The following is a 22,349-nucleotide window of genomic DNA, read 5'->3' as shown; positions in this document are numbered from 1 at the left end:
AATTGCAGCAGGAACCAGATAACTGGCTCCATTTGCCCAGGACTGCTCCAGCACCAACATTAGTGATCACGTGACCAGAGAGGTGTGTCCTCCCTACTTCCCTTACACAACCTGCCAGTGACCAGAAGTACAGTCCTCCCCACCCCCGCCCACCCATGACCAAATTCCCCCAACTGCCAGAACTGTGCCATCTTTTTTTTTCCCCCTTACCTTTCTGCTCTGTGATTTCATTCCTTCCCTTTTCTTTTCCTCTTTTTCCCCCCTTCCTCTTTCCTTGTCTTTTTTCTCTTTTTGAATCCTGAAGAGAGGATGCCCTTCCCCCACTGCCCATGCTGCTAGCAGCCCATGCTCTTGTCCCTCCCTGGTTTGAGGTACACACTCTGGTAGAGTGAGCACTGCATTCCTGCACAGCTGTGTTTGGTGGCTGGCACTTTTGCCAGTGCTATGCTTGCTTGCTTTCTTTCGTCTTAGTTCTTCTTTCTTCTCTCCCATGTTTTCCTTTTCTTTCTTTTCTTTTTTTATCCTCTTCACCTCTTCTTTTTTTCCCTTTTAATCTCACCCCCTCCCCACTCCACCCACTATGGTCAACAGCACCTGCCTCCACATCTCCATGGACAGCAGGATGCATTCCCCTAGAGTGAGCTCCACATTCCTGCTGCAGCTGTTTGGCAGCTAACACTTGCACCAGTTTTATTTTTCCTACTTCTCTCTCTCTCTCTCTCTCTTTTTCTTTTCCCCCTTTTTCTTAGTCTGCAGTGCATAATTGCATAATATGGCTCTTCCAGCCATGGTTTTTGTGGCTCCAAGCAGATCACTGGGTGGGACTACGCAAATGTGAGGGGCCTGTGATTCACTAAGAGGATTGGATAGCTTGTTAATAATGTACATAAGATACATGGCACCCTTGTGTGGGTAGGACACTGAAATGAGCTATATGGAACCCTAACACAGGTATTGGTCAGTTTTGCCATCTTGCTAGGCTTAAAAGGAGCCACATCAGAGGTGGAAAGGAAGATCTCACTACCATCAAGAAAGAAGAGCCAGGAGTGGAATGCATCCTTTGGACCTGAGATCCCGGCACTGAAGTTCTTTGACTCAGGATACAGAGAGGTGTAACACTTTGCTGAGAGGGCAAGAAGTGGCAGCAGATCCTGGTAGCAGTGAATAGCACAAGACAGAGTGGTTGACTTCCTGACCCATGGAGCCTATGGAGAAAGCTGAGTGCCTCTGGGCAGGAGGCTTGCTGGTGGAGTAGGGTGCTTCTCTGGGAACCTATTGGGAGAACTAAAAGAGTTCTATAACATTTGCCTAATCAGGACAGAGGCCAAGTGGCTGCAGGGATGAGGGACTGAGGCCAGAGAAAAGTGTGCCTGTGGTGTGGCTGAGAAGAGGTTATCCTGATTGAAGAACTGTATTCTTAGTAGTTTCTGATCCTGAACTGTGACCTGTTACTTCTCTAATAAACCCCATAATCATAAGTATTGTCTGTGAGTTATGTGTGGCTCCTATAGCAAATTATTAAATCCAGCAGAGAAGTAGAGAGTACCCTGGGAGGGACAGTTGATGTCAGAATTGGTTAAAAAAAAAAAAAGGTTGGAGGTTGAAAGCATGTCTGACCTCCACCTCATAGGAATCAGCCTTGGGCTGTTGATATTGATTTTGATCCTCCTCCTGCCTTGTGAAGTTAGAGGAGGTCAGCCAATGCCATCCTCATGTCCTTTTTACACAGCCATTCCCTCTCTCCCTATTTGTTTTTTCCTTTCTCACCACTTCCACACATTCCCCGCCCCCCCCCCCAACACACACACACTTCTTTTTTCTTGATCTGGCTAAGGGAGTACCTCACCACCTCCTCACCTCTATGTTCAGTAGTACTGCTCCTGACCCTCTGTATTTGGTGGTATGTACACCCATGGAGCAAATGCCACTTTTGCACAGTAGCAATCTTTGGCAGCTACCACGTGCACCAGTACTGTGCCATATTTGTTTTTGTTAATCTTCTTTTTCTCTTTTCCTTTTTTCTATACTTCTTTCTTCTCAGATCTCCCCTCTCTTTCCAACCTTGTTTCCCTGCGCCCCTTTTATATTTCTATTATTTCTCAGCAGTTGGGAGCTAGTGATCCTAGTCAGACATATTTTGCTGACTAATGCCATGTCCTAGTCAGACATATTTGCTGGGCAAATGCCATGATATTTCCAGCACCACTGGACCAACAACAGTTAGCAGCCAACACTTGCCCAGCATTCCTTCAGCTGCTTTGCACAGTCAGTGATCAAAGACTTGTGCTTACACTCCCGTGTACTATCAAAGACAGGTGGTGAGAACCCCAGTATTGTCAAAGTAGCGACCAGACTAATATGCCTTCCCTGTTTACTGGATATATTAAAACAGAACAATACAAAATATCAGAGTGAAGCAAACCAACATGCAATCAACAAATTAATACAATAACACTATGATGTCTTAGGAGCTCTGGTAGCATAGTGCCTAAAGCACTTGACTGCTAACCAGAAGGCTGGCTGTTCAAACCCATGAGCCACTTCTCAGAAGGAAGGTTGGGCCATCTACTTCCTTAGTGATACTGCCTCAGCAACTCAAGGAAAGGTCACTATGAGTTGGGTACAACTCAATGGCACATAACAACAACAATAACAACAACATGATGTCTTGGAGACAACAGATAAGTTCAAATTACACTGAAAAACCAGGATAAGATGGCTCAAACAAGTGACAAAAATGTAGGGTCAGAAAATCTTCTGGAGGAAGAAATGCTATTAGGACTACTTGATAAGGAATTTAAAAAAAATTATATTTAGGTACAGATTATATTTCAACAGATTGAATTATATTTCAACAGACTGAAATAAAGTTTGAGAAAACCACAGACAAAATGAAAGAAAACACAGGCAAGACTTTAGAATTAAAAAAAAAAATACGAGAACAAATTGACAAAATAAATGGAAAATTAGAAACCATACAAAACAGCAAATGGAGACCCACAAATTAATACTAAAATTTCAGATAATGCATTGGAAGGACAAAGGAGTAGAACTGAATCAATGGAACACAGGATGAGCAAAATTGAAGAGAAATCTCTCAATACTAATCTGCTAAAGGAACTGGTGGTTCAAACCCACCAGCCACTCCTCGGAAGGAAGGTTGGGCAATCCTACTTCCATAGTGATACTGCCTCGGAAACCCAAGGAGGGGTCGCTATGAGTTGGGATTGACTCGAAGGCACATAACAACAACAACAAAGGAACAATCAGAAAAAAGAATGAAAAGAAAAATGAAGAAAGCCTAAGAATTATGTGGGACACCATCAAAAGCTAACTTACATATGATCAGAATTCCAGAACAAGCAGAGACCAAAAAAAAAAAAAAAAAGAAAGAAACAAGAAAATTGTTGAAGATTTGTTGGAAGAAAATTTCCCTATTATTATGACAAGAAAATATGCATTTAAGAAACTCAATGAACCACAAATAGGATAGAGCCCTCCCCCCCCCAAAAAAAAGTCACCAAGACATCAAAATCAAACTTCCTAAAACCAAAGGCAAAGAAAGAATCTTGAAAGCAGCTCAGGAAAAATGAAAAGTCACTGACAAAGGAGGATCATTAAGACTAAACTCTGATTTCTTGGCAGACACCATGCAGACAAGAAGGTAATGGGATGATATATATAAAACCCTGAAAGAAAACAATTGCCAGCCAAGAATTATATACCTAACTACCACATTCTACCCCTTGTCAACTTGGCACCTGTAAGGATTTCCTTCTTTGGGTGGCCTGATTCTCCTAGTCCATTTGAGTGGCAACCTCACGCTGTTGGCCTGGCAGATTCTGTTCTTCTGCCCCTTGGACATGGCAGCCACACTCCATCATTTTTGGGCAGCAGATATGGCCCCATCACACTCGCATTCATATATGGCAGCCCCACATTCCAGAACAAAGTTCGTGAAGATCTGACTCTCTGAAGACTAAGAGACCATGATAGCTACATCTTTTGAAACCCCAGGGGCCATGGTCCTACCCTTTGAGACTGAGGCAGCTCTGCTTCCCATTTCATTACTCTCTTGAAGAAGCAAGTTGAGACTCTGCCCTGTCCCAGCAAATATTAAAAGCTTTTCAGCACTACCAGTTAGTGCTCAAAGGCAACCCACTCTGCCAGGAAGCTGCTTCCCAAAGGCATTCAGCTATCTCATGCCATAGACTGGCAAGCCCATTGGTCCATTTTGTGCCAGTTTCTTAGCTCTGCTGCTGCTGTCTCTCTGCCAGTCTCTCTGTTGTGGTCTCAGTGAAGGGATCCAAGGACATGTTCCACTCCTGCTTCCACATTTTAGGTATCTGTTAGAGTGGAACTCCACTCTCTTGGTACCAAATTCTGTCTTGGTTCTCTAGTGCTGCTTATAACAAAAAACATCACAAGTTGATGGCTTAACAAACAGGAATTTATTCTTTTACAGTTTAGACGGCTAGAAGTCTGAATTCAGAGTGCCAGTTCTAGGGGCCAGGTGAAGGTCCCTTGACCTTGGGCTTCGGCTCTGCTTTCTGTTCCAGGCCCACTAGAGCTGGAGGCATCTTCTAACTCACACAGCTGTTGGCTGCTGAGACTGATGAACCCAAGGTTGGCAAGTAAAATGGCACAACCTGTTGGAGACCAAGAAAAAGACCCCCAAAAGAACATGATTGCAAGGCACATGTTCTAATTACAGTTAAGAGGTGGCAAGGCCTCTCTTGCGGTTGAATGAATGAATGCTTGGCTTCAGCTTTGTGTTCCTGGGGCAGAACCTTGTCCCAGCAGAATGTTTGCTAACCTGTCTCCCTGGAATAACATTTTGCCCAAAGAATAGTATACTTTAGAAACCATTCTTTAGAATCATGCACCTTAACAATCATATTATATTTTAGAATCATGTATTTTAGTGATTATTTGCTAATCCTGCAAGAGATATTAACCCAATTAATCATCCATTACTTTTGAGCATGGGAAAAGACCTCCAACTATGGGAAAGAGTAAAATTTTAACTTTTAGAGAATACTTGATTGTTATAAGGAAATATGTGACTATATTATAAAAGAATATTTGATTGTATACTTGGTTGTTAATAGGGAAATTCCAAGAATAATGATGTAATTTTATACTTATGTATAAATAAAGCAGAGCGGATGCATCAGGGGTCATGCTCACAGAATATGCAGGGTGTCTGCCTGGCCCCCGTTCCTTTTTAAAAAGAAAACCATTAATCCTTTCGTGTTGCTTCATTTCATGAACTGTGCGATTTTGCCAGATGTGTCAACAATCCTAAGATCAGCAGGTAACATGGCACAGCACTGGTTCAAGTCCAAGAATAATCCTATGGTTGGCAGGCAATGTGGCAAGCCACTGATTTGAGCCCAGAAACTGGAGATGAAGACTCAGCCAAATGCAGGATCCAAAATGTGCCAAAAACTAGAGACCTTTCCCAAAGCTCTTATATACTGGAAGCAAGCCACACCCTGAAGATAACTAATTATCTGGTCACAGATGATTCCACCATGATTATACCACTTTCAATCTGATCATGGGAAATAACCACATCCAGCTGCCAAGCCACTCAAAACCATGGCCCAGCCAAGTTGACCCACAACTTTAACTACCATAGGACTAATTTCTAAAATTTATAGAAAACTTCTACATCTCAACAACAAAAAGACAGACAATCCAATTTAAAAAATGGGCAGATGATATGAACAGACACTTCACCAAAGAAGACATTCAGAAGGTTAACAAAAGCATGAAGAAATATTTGTGATCATTAGTGATTAGAGAGATGCAAATAAAAACAATAATGAGATATCATCTCACCTCAACATTAATAGCAAAGTTAAAAAAAAAAAAGAAAACAACAAATGTTGGCAAAGATGTGGAAAGACTAGAACCCTCATACACTGCTGGTGGTATTATAAAATGGAACAACAATGGTGGAAAGTGGTATGGCACTTCCTTAAGAGGTTGGAAATAGAAATACCATATGATGCATCAATTCACTACCAGGTATATATCCTAGAGAAATAAGACCCATTACATGAACAAATATATGCACACTCATGTCCATCACAGCATTATTCACAATAGTAAAAAGATGGAAACAGCCTAAATGGCCATCAACAGATGAATGGATATACAAACTATGGTACATATACATGCTGGAATATCATTCAATGTTAAAGAATAATGATGAATCTCTGAAACACCTCATAACATGGGTGGACCTAGAGGACATTATGCTGAGTGAAACCGGTCCATCACAAAAGGACAACTGTTGTATAGGACTACTACTGTAAAAAGTCAAGAAAAGTTTTACACAGAAAGAATCATTCTTTGAAGGTGATTCAAAGAATCACCCACACCCACACAACCACCACATCAGGGGTAGGAGGGGAAGGGAAGGTAAAACACTAATGACAGGATAGGCTCATATTAACTTGGGTTAAGGGAAAGAAAATATACAATAAGGGAGAGGTCAACACAAAATGATCAAGGCAGTGGAAGACACAGGGGAGAGCACAGGAGTTAAAGGCAACAAAGGTGGATACCACTACATACACAATCCTGCAATAACAGCAATAACAGTAATCTATGAGTGGATGTGTAGATAAACACTCAAGCATAAGAGAAATGGGAAGGCGAATGGGACTACACCTATGAATATATATAGGTTTGACAGAGGCTATCTCTACCTATGTATTTATATGTGATACCACCTTGGAAACCCAAGGAGGGGTCGTTATGAGTCGGGTCCGACTTGATGGCACATAACAACAACAACAACAACAACAAATATATCCATGAAAATAGTAGAGCACACTGGGGACAAAGCTATGAAAACTTCTTAGTCATAACCAAACACCTGAGGGAAAGATTCGCTGGGAATGGAGCTCAAGACCATAGTCTTGAGGGGGACACTAGGGTCAATTGGTATAACGTGGTTCACAAAGACAATATTCTATATCCTTCTTTGTTGAGTAGTGACTGGGGTCTTAAAACTTTGTAAGTGGCCATCTAAGTTATTGGTCTCTTGCAGTCCAGAGCAAAGAAGAGTAGAGAAAATTAAAGACACATGGAAACAATTCAGCACCCCCTCCCCGAAGACTAATGAACCACATGAACAGCAGCCTCCACAACTCTAAGATAAAACGAGAACCAGATGGTGCCTGGCTATTGCTACTGATTGCTCTGAAATGGATCACATTAGAAGGTGACAGAGTGGGAGAGTGGGAGAAAAACATGGAACACAACACAAAATTATAAAAAAGACCAGATTCACTGGTTTGATGAAGACTGGTGGAACCCCCAAGACTATGGCCCTTAGATACCCTTTAAGCTAGGAACTGAACTCAAAACCTGTGGCTCAACTTTTTGCCAAACAATAGACAGGTCTATAAGGTGAACAATAATACAAGGAAGGTGTGCACTCATTAGAAGAATCAACCATATGAGAAGCAAAGGACAGAGAGAAGAAAGAGGCAGAAAAGGATAGAAAAGAAGGATGAAAGGAGGAAGTGGGAAGAGTTCTGTTATATTGTAGGGATTGCAATGGATGTCAGAAAACAAAATGTGTATAAATTGTTGAATGGAGAATCAATTTGCTCTATAAACTTTCACTCAAATCACAATTAAAAAATAATATTAAGAAGAAAAAGAAATCCTTGACATATTAATTATTGAGTCAGAAGTAATGTCTCTAAAGATGAAGCCTATTTAGCACAATTTTTAATTTTTATAGCTATTTATTTTCATGTATATAATCTATAATTTTCATTAAAGTATTGACTTTATATATTTTTATTATCTTTAAAAATTACACTGCTTTTGGCAGTAGCTTTATTTACCTATTTACTAAGCATAGTAACAAGATCAAAGGCATGATTTCTATAAGGGCAGGACCCACATCTACCTGGGTCACAATTATAGTCATGGCCCTGGCACAAGGTCTGGTACTAGCAAGCATTTAACAAATATTTGTTGAATGAAATAATGTGCTATTAGTTTGCTTTTCATTCTGGGTGTTTTTTCTAGATGTTTTTTCAAAATGGTTGACACTTTTTGTGGTAGCCACTATCTGCAGGTGGCTATTGAGCAACTGAAGTGTGGGTAGTCTGAACTGAGATGTGCTGTGAGTGTACAATGCACATGATATTTCAAAGATTTAGTAAGAAATAAAAAAAAATCTAATCTCATTTGTTATACTGGTTACATATTGAAATGATTATACTTAGGATATGTTGGATCAAATAAAATTATAATTAGTTTTGCCTCTTTCTCTTTAATTTTTAATGAGGCTACTAGAAAATTTAAAATGACATATGTAGATCCTACTCAATTTCTATGGAACAGGGCTCATTTAGAGCTAAGACAGATTCACTGCCAAAATAAAGTCATGCAAAGGAATCTGAGAATAACCTCCTATTTGGAATTAATTGTCATAGAACCTGCAAGTTTGGGGAATCTCTAATTGTCAGTCATCTGAACCCATACTGCAAAAAGGGTGTGGCATCTGACCTCCTCTAACTTCACAAAGGGGAGGAAGATCCAGAACAATATTGACATCTCAAGGCTAATTCCTATGAGGTGGAGGTCAGACATGCTACTACCCTCTAACCCTTTTTCCCAATCTGACAGCAACCATCCCTCCTACAACACTCTCTACTTCTCTGCAGGGTTCAGTAATTCTTTGAAATTGCCACACAGAACTCACAGACAATAGTCATGGTTATGTTGTTCATTAGGGAAGTAATAGATCACAACTCAGGATCAGAAACAAGTCATGATATAGTTCTCTAATCAGGACAGCTTATTCTCAGCTGTGCTGCAGGCACACTACTCTCTAGCCTTGGCTTCTGGCCTGTTAAGGCCGGTGTAACAAAGCTCTTTTACTTCGGGGCACCCCACTCTGCCTGCAAGTCTCTTGCCTGAAGGCACTCAGCTTTGTTGCTCGATGGGCTGGGAAGCCCACTGCTCTGTCTCATGCCAGTCTCTTGGTTCTCCTTTCTCTCTGCCATCATCTCAGTGCAAGGATCTCGGGTCCAATCACTCCACTCCTAGTTCTCCTCTTTTGGTGGTAGGGAGATCCCTCTTTCCACCTCTGGGATGGCTCATGTAAGCCTAGGGGAACGGCAAAACTGACCAATCCTCATGTTAGGGTCCATACACCTTATTTGCCCAGTCCACCCATAAAAGGTGCCATGTACATTATTTACATTATTAACAAGCTATCCAATCCCCTGGGTGGGCCACAAGCATCTCACATTTGCACAGTCCCACTCAGTCATCTGGTGGGAATCACAAAGACCATGGCTAGCAGAGCTGTATTAAGGAGTTCACTGCACCATACACATGAACAGATAGTGGAGAAATCACCCTCCACTGTATGAGTACCTATCAGAAAAGGTGATCATGATGACAGAAGAGGGGACCTGGCTATAGTGGAGATGTTTGCTTCCATCTGACTCTGCGAAATGGCTCTCTGACTTGCCATAGCAGCAGCTTTTGGCACTGAATTTTAAAACTGCAGCAGATGCCTGGACTCTGGCTCAGGGAATTCTCCCATTTTGAACTTCTTATCGCTCATTTACTCCTAATAAGGAGAAGGATGTCATGCTTGGTCAAGTGGAGGGTCAACGAAAGAGGGGAAGGCCCTCAATGAGATGGATATACACTGTGGCTACAGTTATGGGTTCAGGAATAGTAGGGATAGTGAGGTTGGCACAGGACCAGGCAGTGTTTTTTTCTGTTGTACATAAGGTTGCTATGAGTTGGAGACTACTTGACGGTACATATTGACAACATCGCTCACTTCAAACCTCTTCATGCACAGCCTTATAAACTCTATGGAGCAGTTCTAATTTGCATACATGGGGTCACCATAAGTTGGAATTGATTCAGTGTCAACTAACAATAACAACAGCAAAGAGGTTTGAGTTGAATTTAATTGAAATTATGAATGTGAAGAATATTTTTAATGAACTTTTCATGTACTGACTTTTTGAGACTTTTGGCTCCCCATACTCATTTTGCCCTATTTTGATTTGACAGTCTATCTTTGGATTGTCTTGTTTCTGTCTTGGCCACACAGTATTCACCTTGATCCCAGTGTAAAATCTTCAGATAACATTGATGGAGGCCTGTGGAATCTCCTACACCCCTCCTCATTCCTCATTTCCCAGAGGGTGTATCTGAAGCAGATAGTCATGTAGTGACTTCCAAGGGTCATGAGCCTTTGAGCTCTTGCTATATATATCATAAATGTTGCTATGAAGCCACCTAGGGAATTCATCACTAAACTCTTTCACTGGAAGTGAAGAAGATAAGAGGTACTCTTTAATGAATGAATTCTAATCCATGTCTCTGCCTCTAGGCACAGTCATATCTCAATGACAGGAGTGAAACAATGATGGAGAAAAACAGTGCTTTGACTTACTACTCATGATGTTTGATTCGTAAAACCTGGGGTCATCACGTTTCACCTCATCAGGATTTTCACAAAACTTGTTGATGTTGTCCTCAATGTACCAGCTCTTGTTCTCATCAAACATAGCAAACACAGCCAGCTGCTCAATGTCTGCTGCCCTCTGGAGGGTGAAAGTGCTGCTCAGTGATTAATATTCCAACCAATTACCTACAGCACCGAGTTCTCAGGAATCAAAGGGGCACAGCCTTTGAGGCCACTGAAGCTGCAAATTCAGGCATTTATGAGAACTCATTATCTACAAGGCACGTATTAAAGCCAAAGGTAATATGCAAAAGCAAACAGAGCAGATCAGAAAATTCAGAGGTGAAAATATACTAAAATACAAACAACAACAAAAACTGCCATCAAGTTGATTCCAACTCATAGCTACCCCCATTGGGTTTCTAAGGCTGTAAATCTTTACAGAAATAGATAACCCCATCTTTCCTTTGTAGAGCAGCTGGTGGGTTTGAAACACTGACTTTCTGATTAGCACCCAAATGCCTTATCCACTATGCCACTTAGAAAAATCCCATTTTACCATACCAACAGAAAGTCTGTTTATTTTTGTAATTGAGCACTTTTAACCTGAATGATTTTCTGGATGTGTTCCAAATAGTTGCAAAGGAAAAAACAGAAGGCTGTTGTAGGAAATACTTATTCCTCTATACCTGCTTACTTTCATAGTGTAATAGATCAGGAACTGCCAAACGCCAAGTTCTGATTTTCCTAGGTATATATTTATTTTATAAGGAGCCCTGGTGGCACAGTAGTTAAGTGCTTGTTTGCTAACTGAAGGGTCGGTAGTTTGAACACACCTCTCTATGGGGGAAAGATGTGGCACTCTGCTTCCATAAAGATCACAGCCTTGGAAACCCTATGGGACAATTCTACTCTATCCTATAGGGTAATTGTGAATTGGAATTGACCCAACAGCAGCAAGTTTGTTTGTTTATTTATTTATTTATTTTGTATGCCTTGGGAGGAGACCTCTTTGATTATAATTTAGACCATAATCTGGTCTGGGAATTTTAGATTAATAATATGTGACTATTTATTCTTCACTGAAGATAAACTCAGAAGATCCATATCTTTGTTCACATTCTTCTGTATAATTCAGTCTCACCAAAGATGGATGCTCGTCTGGGTCCAACTTTATAAGAAACTTACTCCAAGTGCACTTGCTTTCAAGGAATCTCTCCTATCTCTTCATGTTGCAAGTCTCTCTATATAACAAGGATTGGCACAGAACCAGTGATATACCAGGTGGTATATCACTTGAGCCCTGAAATAGCCTTATCCAAATTTTAGGGGTGTGTGCGGGGTTACTAACTATATGAAAGGAAGAAATTAATTTAGGCTATGTGACTTGTTCAAGATCACATTGCCAGTACCAACAGATCTAGCATCTAAAACCAAAACAAAATACACACCACACTGTAGATTTGCCTTCTGCACTGCAAGACCAAATGAAGATATACAAGGTAAGAAAGTAGCCAAAGAAATAAATGCCATCACACTAATGCCAAAGCGGACAACTTAATATAACTGCTCTCTTAAAGGAAAAACCCCATTACATAGCAAGGAATAACTAATCTGTTCTAGCTGGAAGAAATTCCTAAAATTTTTGCAAGGTTACTTCAAGGACAAAATACCTGTATGCCTCGCTTGTCCAGGGATCTGCTCTTACAAATTAGAAGTAGCCCTATCAGTCCAGAGGCAAGGTCCCTTGTGATGTCCACATCACTGTAGTATGGTCTTGTTAGGCACTGCGCATCATTTTCTGTGGGTTCATCAGACTCTAGGATGTTCCATTTATAAGTATAGGTTTCTCCAGGTTGGACTGCTCTGATCATGGGGGCTGAAAAAAAAAAAAAAAAACCAACTCAATGTTGTTTCCATTTGGAAAATCATTTCATGGCTACAAATTAATATTAGAGTTCTCATTAGAACCAAGTACTATTGGGAAAGGGATATTCTTTTTATATTAACTCTGCTTGATAGAACCCTAGATAGTATGTAGCCACTAGATATTGTTCCACTAGAGGCTGCTGTGACACCAAAAAAGGATACCATATTTAGTAAGCCTATTTAGTTGCTAATCAGGGAGTTCTGGTGGCATAGTCTCTAAGGCATTTGACTGCTAACCAGAAGGCTGGCAGTTCAAACCCACCAGCCACTCCTTGGAAGGAAGGTTGGGCAATCTACTTCCATAGAAATATCGCCTCGGAAACCCAAGAAGGGGTCTTGATGAGTCACAATCGACTCGAGGGCACTGAGTTAAGTTCAGTTAACCAGAAGGTCGGCCATTCAACCCACTGTTCCAAGCTGTTCCTTGGAAGGAAGATGAGGCAATCTACTTCCGTAAAGATTGACAGCCTTGGAAGCCCTGTGGGGGTTGCTATGAATCAGAATTGACTTGATGGCAGTGAAGTGAAGTTGGTTTGGTTTTAAGCTACACAGGAGCTCCTGAGTGGTGTAAATTTTCGACACCCTCGGCTGCTAACTGAAAGATTGGAAGATTGACTCCACCCAGAGGTGCCTGGGAAGAAAGGCTTGGTGATCTACTTCTGAAATATCAGCCACTGAAAAACCTATGGAGCACAGTTCTGCTCTGACACACCCGGGGTTTCCGTGAATCAGAATTAATTTGATGACATCTGTTTTTTTTGGTACTGGTTGGAAGGTAAACAAAGCCCTGAAGTGAGCAGGGTTTGGTTGTGACTTTCAGGATACCACCACATGTACTTTATATGATTGCACTAGTCACACCACTACCAACAGATCTAGCATCTAAAACCAAAACAAAAGGGGAAGGAAGACAGTGGAAAAGTATGGCAGCCTCTCAGAAGAAAATAGTTTCATCCACTAGAAGTGAAAGATTCAAACCTGAGGTGGAGGAAGAGTTGACTTCATCTTCATAAGGTGAGAAGGTCACTCCATGAGGGTAAATGCTGTAAGGGCGGCTGGCCGTATTTTTGAACACAATCTGCAAAATTAAACCCAATTATTATGTCAGGATTTATGGTCAAACATAAGAATGAATACAGAATGTTACTTTTGTATATTCACTTATTGGATGGTGTGTATGATTGTGCATGTAAATGATGAGAAAACTAGTTATGTTTTTTTGGAGTTGTTGTTATTGTTGTTACGTATCTTCCAGTTGAACCCGAATCATAGCCACCCCTCTTTGGGTTTCTGAGGCCGTATCACTTAGCAACCTCTTTCCATCACTTGGCAAGAGCACTTGAGAGTTTCACTCACCCATTAAAGTGGAAATGGTAAGAAAAGTCTGACCTTTGAAGACAAATTTGGAGAGATAACATTTCCCTCAAACTCTATCACCCATGGAGTCCCCATCATCCATTCCTGACATCTCTCTTTGAATCTAGATCCACATTCTCGTCTCTAGATCATGATCCCCTCTCCTGCCTGCCAGACCTTCTGCAGCTCCTGTCTTTGAGCCTGTCTTCAAAATGTCTTCAAATAGCCAGAATCTAAATTTCTCATGAATCAAGTTTATACTTGCCAAGAGCACATGAAAGGGATCACAGTAAGTGAGGAAGGGAAAGAAGAACAGACAAAGACTGCTTTTTTCCTTTTGTTATTTTTAAACAAACAGAAAAAACTGCCTGCAGGTATCTTCTTAGCCTGCTTCTACACAGAGGTGAAAAGGAGAGATTATATACAAAGGAGTCCCAGTAAGGCTCCTTCATTTTCAAGAGACCCTTAATCTTATCTTCTACTGGATGATTGTGAAGGCATTTGGATCATTCTTGATCTGTAGGTTACCTGCATTCTAGAATCTTGCCAAAGATTGCAACCTTGAACCTTCTTGTCCAGTTCTTACCAAAAGCTTGATGATGTGATATTATTTATGGAAATGTATCTGAAGATCACTCAGTGTTCTTTATACATACCTAAATTTATCTTTGGATCAAGACCAATCACCAGAGAGCTGCATACCTCAAGCAAACCTAAACCTAAACCTTGAAGAGTTGTTTTTACTTACTTGTGTTTACTACTGAGGAGCTCTGGTGGTGTAGTGGTTAAGGTATTTGGCTATTAATGAAGGGGTTGGTGGTTTGAACCCAATAGCTGCTCCGTGAAAGAAAGACGAGGCAGTTTGCTTCCATAAAGATTTACAGCCTTGGAAACCCAATGGGAATCACTATGAGTCAGAATCAACTTGACAGCAGTGAAACATTATTTTAAAAAGCTAAGCAAGTTTATTTATTGTATCAGTTGTAGGGATCCTGTCAAGGATGCCATCTACTACAACACACACAGTATCCTCTTTTTTAAGGATTCATGGGAGAAAGTTCTTGTAAGCCTCAATATTAGAGAAAATGCTAATTTTTCCCAAGGAGCTCTGGTGGTGCTGTGGTTAAAACTAACCTTTTGTTAACCAAAAGGTTGGTAGTTTGAAGCCACCAGCCACTCTGCAGGGGGAAAAAGATGAGGCAGTCTGCTTTCATAGAAATTTACAACCTTGGAAACCCTATGCAGCAGTTCTATTCTGTCCTATATTGTTGTTGTTATGTGCCGTCGAGCCAGACCCCTCCTTGGGTTTCCAAGGCAGTATCACTACGGAAGTAGAATGCCCAACCTTCCTTTTGAGGAGTGGCTGGTGGGTTTGAACCGCCAGCCTTCTGGTTAGCAGTCAAATGCCTTAGGCACTGTGCTACCAGAGCTCCTACTTTGTCTTATAGGGTGGCTGAATTGGAATTGATTCAATGGCAGTGGTGAGTGCTTCTTTTATGAATATTGGGACTCTTGTTCTGACATATTTCCCTTTTTACTGTAGCTGCTAGAAAGCTTAGATCAAAATTCACAAACAACTATATAGGACTGTTTCATATGTCTTTTATTATGCTTATCTTATCCTTGGCTTTATTTTCTTTGACCCCATATTATCCTTCACCCTATCTACATCAATGCTGTTTTATTCCTTTATAATTTGATACACTGTCTCATATAATTTGTTGTATGAAATAGGGTATAAGTAAGTGTAAATCCTAAATAAAAATTAAAAGTTGCACTTCAATTTCAAATCTATGGATACCTTTTTCTTTTTAAAACAAATAACCAAGTATTATTGCTACTTACTTTGAGTGTGTCTCTGACTTGGGCTCTGATAATAGGGCCCAAAATCCCAGCTTGCACATCGGTATCCTCCATGCGTTTGGTGAAGGATTCATCTTGATACTGTTTGTAGACCACCTTTTTATAATGTTTTCCAATTTGGTTTGAGAAATTATCTAAATGCAGAGATCTGTATTTTCTTCAAGTAAGATGAAATAAAGAAATATTAAACCATTTTTTTAAGTAGATACCCCAGTGTGACAGGGAAGTTCTGTTCTTGGATTCGTTTAAATGCTAGTTCTCTAAATAAAGTTTTCAAAGTTCTGATGTCTTTTATCCAGTTGGCAAACTGGAAACCTCTGAGGTATCTTCTCTACCACGGATGAAGTCATAGGTAAATGTTTAGAAGCAGCTATTTTGATCTTCCAGTCACTTTGGTTGCTAGAGCAGATCTTCCATACCTCTTGGAAAAGGTCTACACTAGCAGAAATGATGGGATGCGCTGGGAATTTTTCTGAAGTCTTTTCCATCACTTAATCTATGGTACCCTTGTTGGCTTTCCAAGTATTTCTCAAACTCTAAAAGCACTTTCCCACTTCAGGAAACTTTTATTCACTTTAATAACCATAGTCTAAAAGATGAACAATGATATTTCAGTGAAGTTTTAATTAGCAGTTCTCTCATTATAAGGGAGCTTGAGTATCTATTCAAATGTTTAAGAGCTATTTGAATTTCTAAATTTCTTAATCTCTGACTCATTTCCTCATCTATAAAATAAATAATAGCAGTATCTAATTTCTAGAGTTGAAGGGAAACCCTTAGAAAGAGTTTAGCATAGTGCTTGACAATAGCAAGCATTCAACAAATGGTAGCAGCTATTATTATTATTATTTAGCCGAATCCTTTTGGTGAGTTTGGGGTGATTCCAAATTGATTTGAATAAGAAGCCTTGAACCAATGCAAGAGTTGTCAACTCTTAACATTTCAGTCCCATGTATCTAAGACTCTGAAATGTGTCTTAAGCCCTCCCACAGTGGTAAGACCCCTGTGACTCACTTGTCTATATTTGCTGGTATTACAGGTGCATAGTCCCAGATGATTTCCTCTGCAGCAATAAAGTATTCCCATCTCTTAATGTGCCGCCTCTGGTCACGAGTTAGTTTCTTAAGACTCCTGGTTTTCTTTGGGCAGCTTTTAATGTCGATGTAAGCCTGCATCCCAGCTGATTGGGGAAATAAAGAAGTGAAAGAATTTAAGAGGAGATTAAGGTTGCTCAGAATGCATGTTTTTAAAATAAATTGTATGGAAGATTTAAATGATAACAATGAAAGTAACTCTCAAGCACCTTTTAGCATTTTGGTTTGGAACTTTTTTAGTGGAGTACAGAAGGGAACAGGAATGAAAAAGAAGGGAAATGGAGAGAAGGTTAGGGAAAGTATTTGGAAAGATCCTTCTGTTTCTTTCAGAAGCTGGAAGATATTTTGTATTTCCAGAACCTTAAAACACTGTGAGTTAGGTCTTTTTGAATTCCCAGTTTCCTTGTCATCTGTTTCTTCAAATTAAAAATGAGGTTATGTCTTTATCTCACAGTATTGTTGTTAAAAATTAAATAAATTAATAACAAGGCACTTACAGCAATCCCTGGCACGTAAGTCCTCAATAAATACTAGTTTCATTGTTTTATTATTACTAGGAATTCTATCTTCTAAGGATATTATGACAAATTTACTACTTTGAATATAATTTTGACTGTTCAGTGCTAAAAGAAAACTTAATCATCCCATGAAATATCTCTCCTTAATGTACATTGATTATATATATTATTTTGATAACAAAATAATTTCCTATAGTGATATCATTTATTTAGATTTTATTCTCTGTTTTTTATGAACGCTTCTCCCAATGGTCTTAATGCAAAAACCTGTAGTGGAACAACCAGTTATTTTGTTCACGCAATATCAAATAACCTGGGCTGATTTTTCCCTGACCTGAATTCACTGATGTTCTGTGAAACCCACTCCTCAGCTGTTTAGATCTTACCTAAAATCCATGCAACATACAATCATGGAGCTCCTCCCTGTACCACGTACTGTGCTCATCTCATCATAAAGTATCTCATCACAAGACTCTTGCACTTTTTGTAACTTGGTGCTTCTACAAATTTGCAAGTAAATGTTTGTTTTGTTCAAAAGTTTTTCTTTTTGCTACATTATTAAATACCTCATGAAATAATACCTCCATGTGTGCATTTACTTCTTTCCCCTTTTCTCCTTTCAAAGAAGTAGGGACCGCTTTGGCTTTTGCTTCATTTTTTTTTTTTTTTTTTGTCTTTGTCAACTCCTCCACTTCCTCCCACTCTCAACCACTGAGTTCTAAGTTTTAAGAGAAGAGTATCTAAATTCTGGTCTCAGGGGCTAGGGCATATACACATATGTCTGCAGTGAGGGTGGCTTGAAAAGGCAAAGGAGAAAGGTGTTAACGTCTGGGAAGAAAGGTCCTTCTTTCTAGTCAGGAGCAAGACTGATGGAGGAGTTTTCTTGCCTTGAAAATGTTTTGGGATGAGAGATGATATGGTCCATCTTCCCTCTGGGCTCACAGTCATGTTTGCAGTAGTGGACGTGGCACTGACGAGGGTGATAGCTGAGACTTTGTGATGGTTCTGCTCCAGGACCTGTCCACTGAAATGAATGGAGAACAATTCTGGTCCAGAGCTCATTCCAATTAGATGCCAGCTCATGTGGTCATAGGCACAAACAGTTATATCTGGGAGAAAGGGGGAGACAGGGGCCACAAGTAGCAGTCAGTCTAGCATTGCATGATTAAAAATTCACTTACCAAAGGTATATTGAACACTCGCTATGCATCAGGCATGCTGCAAAGTTCTACAGGAACAGGCATTCTGGACATGATTCCTGCCCTGGAAAAGCAGTCAGCTGAATGACAGGAAACAGTCACAATGCACTGCAATAGGTGGCATTATAGAAGTTAAGAATGGAGTTTGATGGGAGCCCAGAGATGGGAGATGCTAGTTCAGAAACACAGGAATTGTTAGGGATTAGGCCAAGAAGGGGGCCAAGCAGGGCAACCAACCATTCTGGTTTACCAGGACTGAGGGGTTTGCCAGGATGCAAGACTTCAGTGTTAAAGCCAGGAAAGTCCTAAGCAAACTGACATGGTTAATCACCAAGCTGGACTCAGCTGGACGGGGTCACTAGAGCCTCCAACAGGGTTGAGTTCAAGACCTCATCCTCTCAGCTGGATGGAGATCAAAGCTCTGCCTAGCAGGAAGAAACTGTGAGGACCCTTTGAGAAATTTCTATTGCTTTTTTACTCACTTGTTGATTGTTTCTTTGACAAGGCAGTACGTTACTCTGTGAGTTACACACTATCCTTAAAATGCAATGGACAGATTCTCATTATGCTGGGCCATGGGAGCTTTTCATGAATGTGGTAATGAAAACTGAGTACAAAAGCTAGCTCTGCTCCCTCTTTGCTCCCACAGTGACTGGGAAAATGCCCATTTGCTCTGTGGGAGATTCCAACCCTGGCTTCTGTCATTGGATTGAGTTTTAAATTTCAGACCCATAACCACTAGATATTAGATAACAGATCTGACAATCAGTTCCTTATCTATGAAGGGTCTTGTCTTTTTTTAAGAAGACCATTTCAACAGAGGGGTCCTGGGGTGGCACAAATGATTAAACTCTCACCTACTAGCTGAAAGGTTGGCAGTTTGAACCTAGCCAGAACTGCCTCCAAAGACAGGCCTGACCATCTGCTTCTGAAAGATCATAGCCTTGAAAACCTATGAAGCAATTCTATTATGCACACAAAGGTCACCATAAGGTGGAATCAATTTGATGGTAACTAACAACACAACATTGCAGTGGGGCAGGGATTCCTGGTGTCACTCTTGAGAATAAGCAGCTACAACCTTACACAGCTAAATGTGGTGGAAGCATTTATGCATCCCAAAGAAATGCTGATATTGAATTCAGCAATTAAAACATCTGATTAGCATTTATTATATTTATTCAATTTATGGTGCTTCATAAGTAGAAGGCTTTATAAGGATAAATTATTCTCAATTTCTACTGACAACATTTCCTTACCCTCTTAGTTCCAACTTCTTCAACTCATAATTCAATTGATAAACTCTTTGCTCTGATCAAGTTATTAACATTTAGTTTTGTGCATATGGTGTGATAGTTGGAGCTGTGTGTCAACTTGGCTGGACCCCAGTTCTGTGTGGTTGTTTCCATGATGGGATTGGCACCACTCGAAAGTTGACAGCAGCAGCACTGCAGCCCCTTTCTGGGACTTCCTTAAAGGACAGTGGTGAAGGGAAATCCTCCCAAAGGGCAGAACTTCAGGCTGTGCATATGGCTGTTCACTTTGCATGGAACAAGAAATGGCTAGATGTGCGATTAAATACAGATTCATGGACTGTGGCTAACAGCTTAGCTGGATGATCTGGGACTTGGAAGGAGCATGATTGGAAGATCGGTGATAAGGATGTTTGAGGAAGAGGTATGTGGATAGATCTCTCTGAATGGGCCAAAGGAGTAAAGGTATTTGTGTCTCATGTGAATGCCCACCAAAAAGTGACCTCGGCAGAGGAGGACTTTAACATTCAGGTGGATAAGATGACACGTTCAGTGGAAACCAGCCACTCCTGTCATTGCTCAATGGGCTCATGAACAAAGTGGCCATGGTGGCAGGGATGCAGGTTATGCATGGGCTCAGCAACATGGACTCCTACTTAGCAAGGCTGATTTGGCTACCACCACTGCTGAGTGCTCAATCTGCCAACAGCAGAGACCAACACTGAGTCTGTGATATGGAACCATTCCTCGGGGTGATCAGACAGCAACGTGGTGGCAGGTTGATTACATTGGACCACTTCCATTATGGAAGGGGCAGTGTTTTGTTCTTACTGGAATAGATACTTATTCTGGATATGGATTCACCTTCCCTGAATGCAATGCTTCTGCTAAAACTACATCCATGGACTTACAGAATGCCTTATCCACCATCATGGTAACCCACACAGCATTGCTTTGGATCAAGGAACTCATTTCACAGCATGTGAAGTGCGGCAATGGGCTTATGCTCATGGAATTCACTGGTCTTAGCATGTTCCCCATCATCCTGAAGCAGCTGGTTTGATAGAACGATGGAACGGCCTCTTAAAAACACAAATACGGTGCTATCTAGGTGGCAATACCTTGAAGGGTTGGGGCAATGCTCTCCAGGAGGCTGTATATGCTCTAAACCATCATCCAATATGTGGTTCTGTTTCTCCAATAGCCAGGATTCATGGGTCCAGGAACCAAGGGGTGGAAACAGGAGTGGTACTACTCACTATTACCCCTAGTGACCCACTCAAAAAATTTTTGCTTCTTGTCCCTGCTACCCTATGCTCTGTGGGTCTTGAGATCTTAGTCCCAAAGGGAGGAACATCCCACCTGGAGACACAATATTGATTGCATTAAACTGGAAATTAAGAATGCCACCCAGCCATTTTGGCTTCCTCATGCCTCTGGATCAACAAAGAAGGGCATTACTGTACTATCTGGTGTGCTAGATCCTGATTACCAAGGGGAAATTGGGTTGGCTTTACATAATGGAGGTAAAGAAGAATACGTCTGGAATACAGGAGATTCTTTAGGACGTCACTTAGTACTACCATGCCCTGTGACTAAAGTCAATGGAAAATTACAGCAACCTAATTCTGATATGACTGCTAATGGCTCAGACCCTTCAGGAATGAAGGTTTGGGTCACCCCACCAAGCAAAGAACCACGACCAGCTGAGGTGCTTGCTGAGGGCAAGGGAAATACAGAATGGATGGTGGAGGAAGGCAGTTCTGAATATCAGCTACGACCATGTGACCAGCTGCAGAAACGAGGACTGTGATTGTTATATTTCTTCATTGTATATGTGCATCAAATATTTTTGTTTCCTTCTGTTATGAACTGTGAAATGTAAATAAGGTTAATGCATTTTGGTTGCATGTGTGTTACCACATCATATTAGGCATAAATATGACTTTATAATTGTCCTTATTTAGAGATTATATATGGTTATGAAGATGTGTACAACTGCCAAGTTGACAAGGGGTGGACTGTGATAGTTGGAGCTGTGTTTCAACTTGGCTGGACCCCAGTTCTGTGTGGTTGTTCCCATGATGGGATCGGATGACTGTGTTCTGAGTGGCCAATCTGAGGAGTTTCAAGGGGAGTTTCCCTAGGGGTGTGGCCTGCTTCCAGGATATCCAGGGACATCCTGGGAAGAGAGACATTCTTCTGTGGATCAGAATTCTGTTGTGCTTCCTACAACTGTTCGTGAGTGAACAGTCCACTGTTCAGCCTGGCGATCTTGGATTCGTCATTCATTGGAGTCAACAGCTGGTGTACTGCCTGCCAGCCTTGAGCTTCTCAGCCCCTGCAGTTGTGGGAGCTAAGAAAAGCCTTCAGCCTGACATTTTCTCCAGGGACTTTGGACTTGCTGGCTTCTATACATTTGTGAGCCATTTTCCTAAGATAAATTTCTCTCTCTCTTTATATATATATAAGCTTTGCTAGTTGTTGTTTCTCTAGAGAACCCAGTCTAACACATATGGTGTGCTTCTTTTGGCTTTCATGTATTTACACAGATTGTTCACTCTACAAAGAGACAGATACAATTTCTCTTTTGATCATCCCACTCACAAGGGCCAATAGTACTGGATATGATATGGTATGTTGTTGTGTTGTTAGGTGCCGAC

The 22,349-nt window shown here is 40.8% G+C and overlaps 1 protein-coding gene across 1 annotated transcript in view; it reads right to left on the bottom strand.

The window, feature by feature from the left end:
* The window catches only part of F5 (coagulation factor V), a 128,600-nt gene that overhangs the window by 38,149 nt on the left and 68,102 nt on the right, over window positions 1-22,349 (bottom strand). Inside the window, exons 6-12 of the mRNA XM_007937783.1 lie at window positions 18,122-18,343; window positions 16,637-16,802; window positions 15,605-15,779; window positions 13,382-13,481; window positions 13,098-13,106; window positions 12,148-12,353; window positions 10,463-10,613 (exon numbers count right to left, since the gene is read on the bottom strand). Coding sequence (XP_007935974.1) covers window positions 10,463-10,613; window positions 12,148-12,353; window positions 13,098-13,106; window positions 13,382-13,481; window positions 15,605-15,779; window positions 16,637-16,802; window positions 18,122-18,343 — 1,029 coding nt within the window. The remainder of the gene's footprint in view (window positions 1-10,462; window positions 10,614-12,147; window positions 12,354-13,097; window positions 13,107-13,381; window positions 13,482-15,604; window positions 15,780-16,636; window positions 16,803-18,121; window positions 18,344-22,349) is intronic.

The sequence above is a fragment of the Orycteropus afer genome, unplaced genomic scaffold (genome assembly GCF_000298275.1).
Source record: "Orycteropus afer afer isolate SDZICR_OR568_19922 unplaced genomic scaffold, OryAfe1.0 scaffold00044, whole genome shotgun sequence".
Lineage (NCBI taxonomy): Eukaryota > Metazoa > Chordata > Mammalia > Tubulidentata > Orycteropodidae > Orycteropus > Orycteropus afer.
The sequence above is the reverse complement of the archived record's forward strand: the minus strand, read 5'-3'. Positions and strand labels throughout refer to the sequence as shown.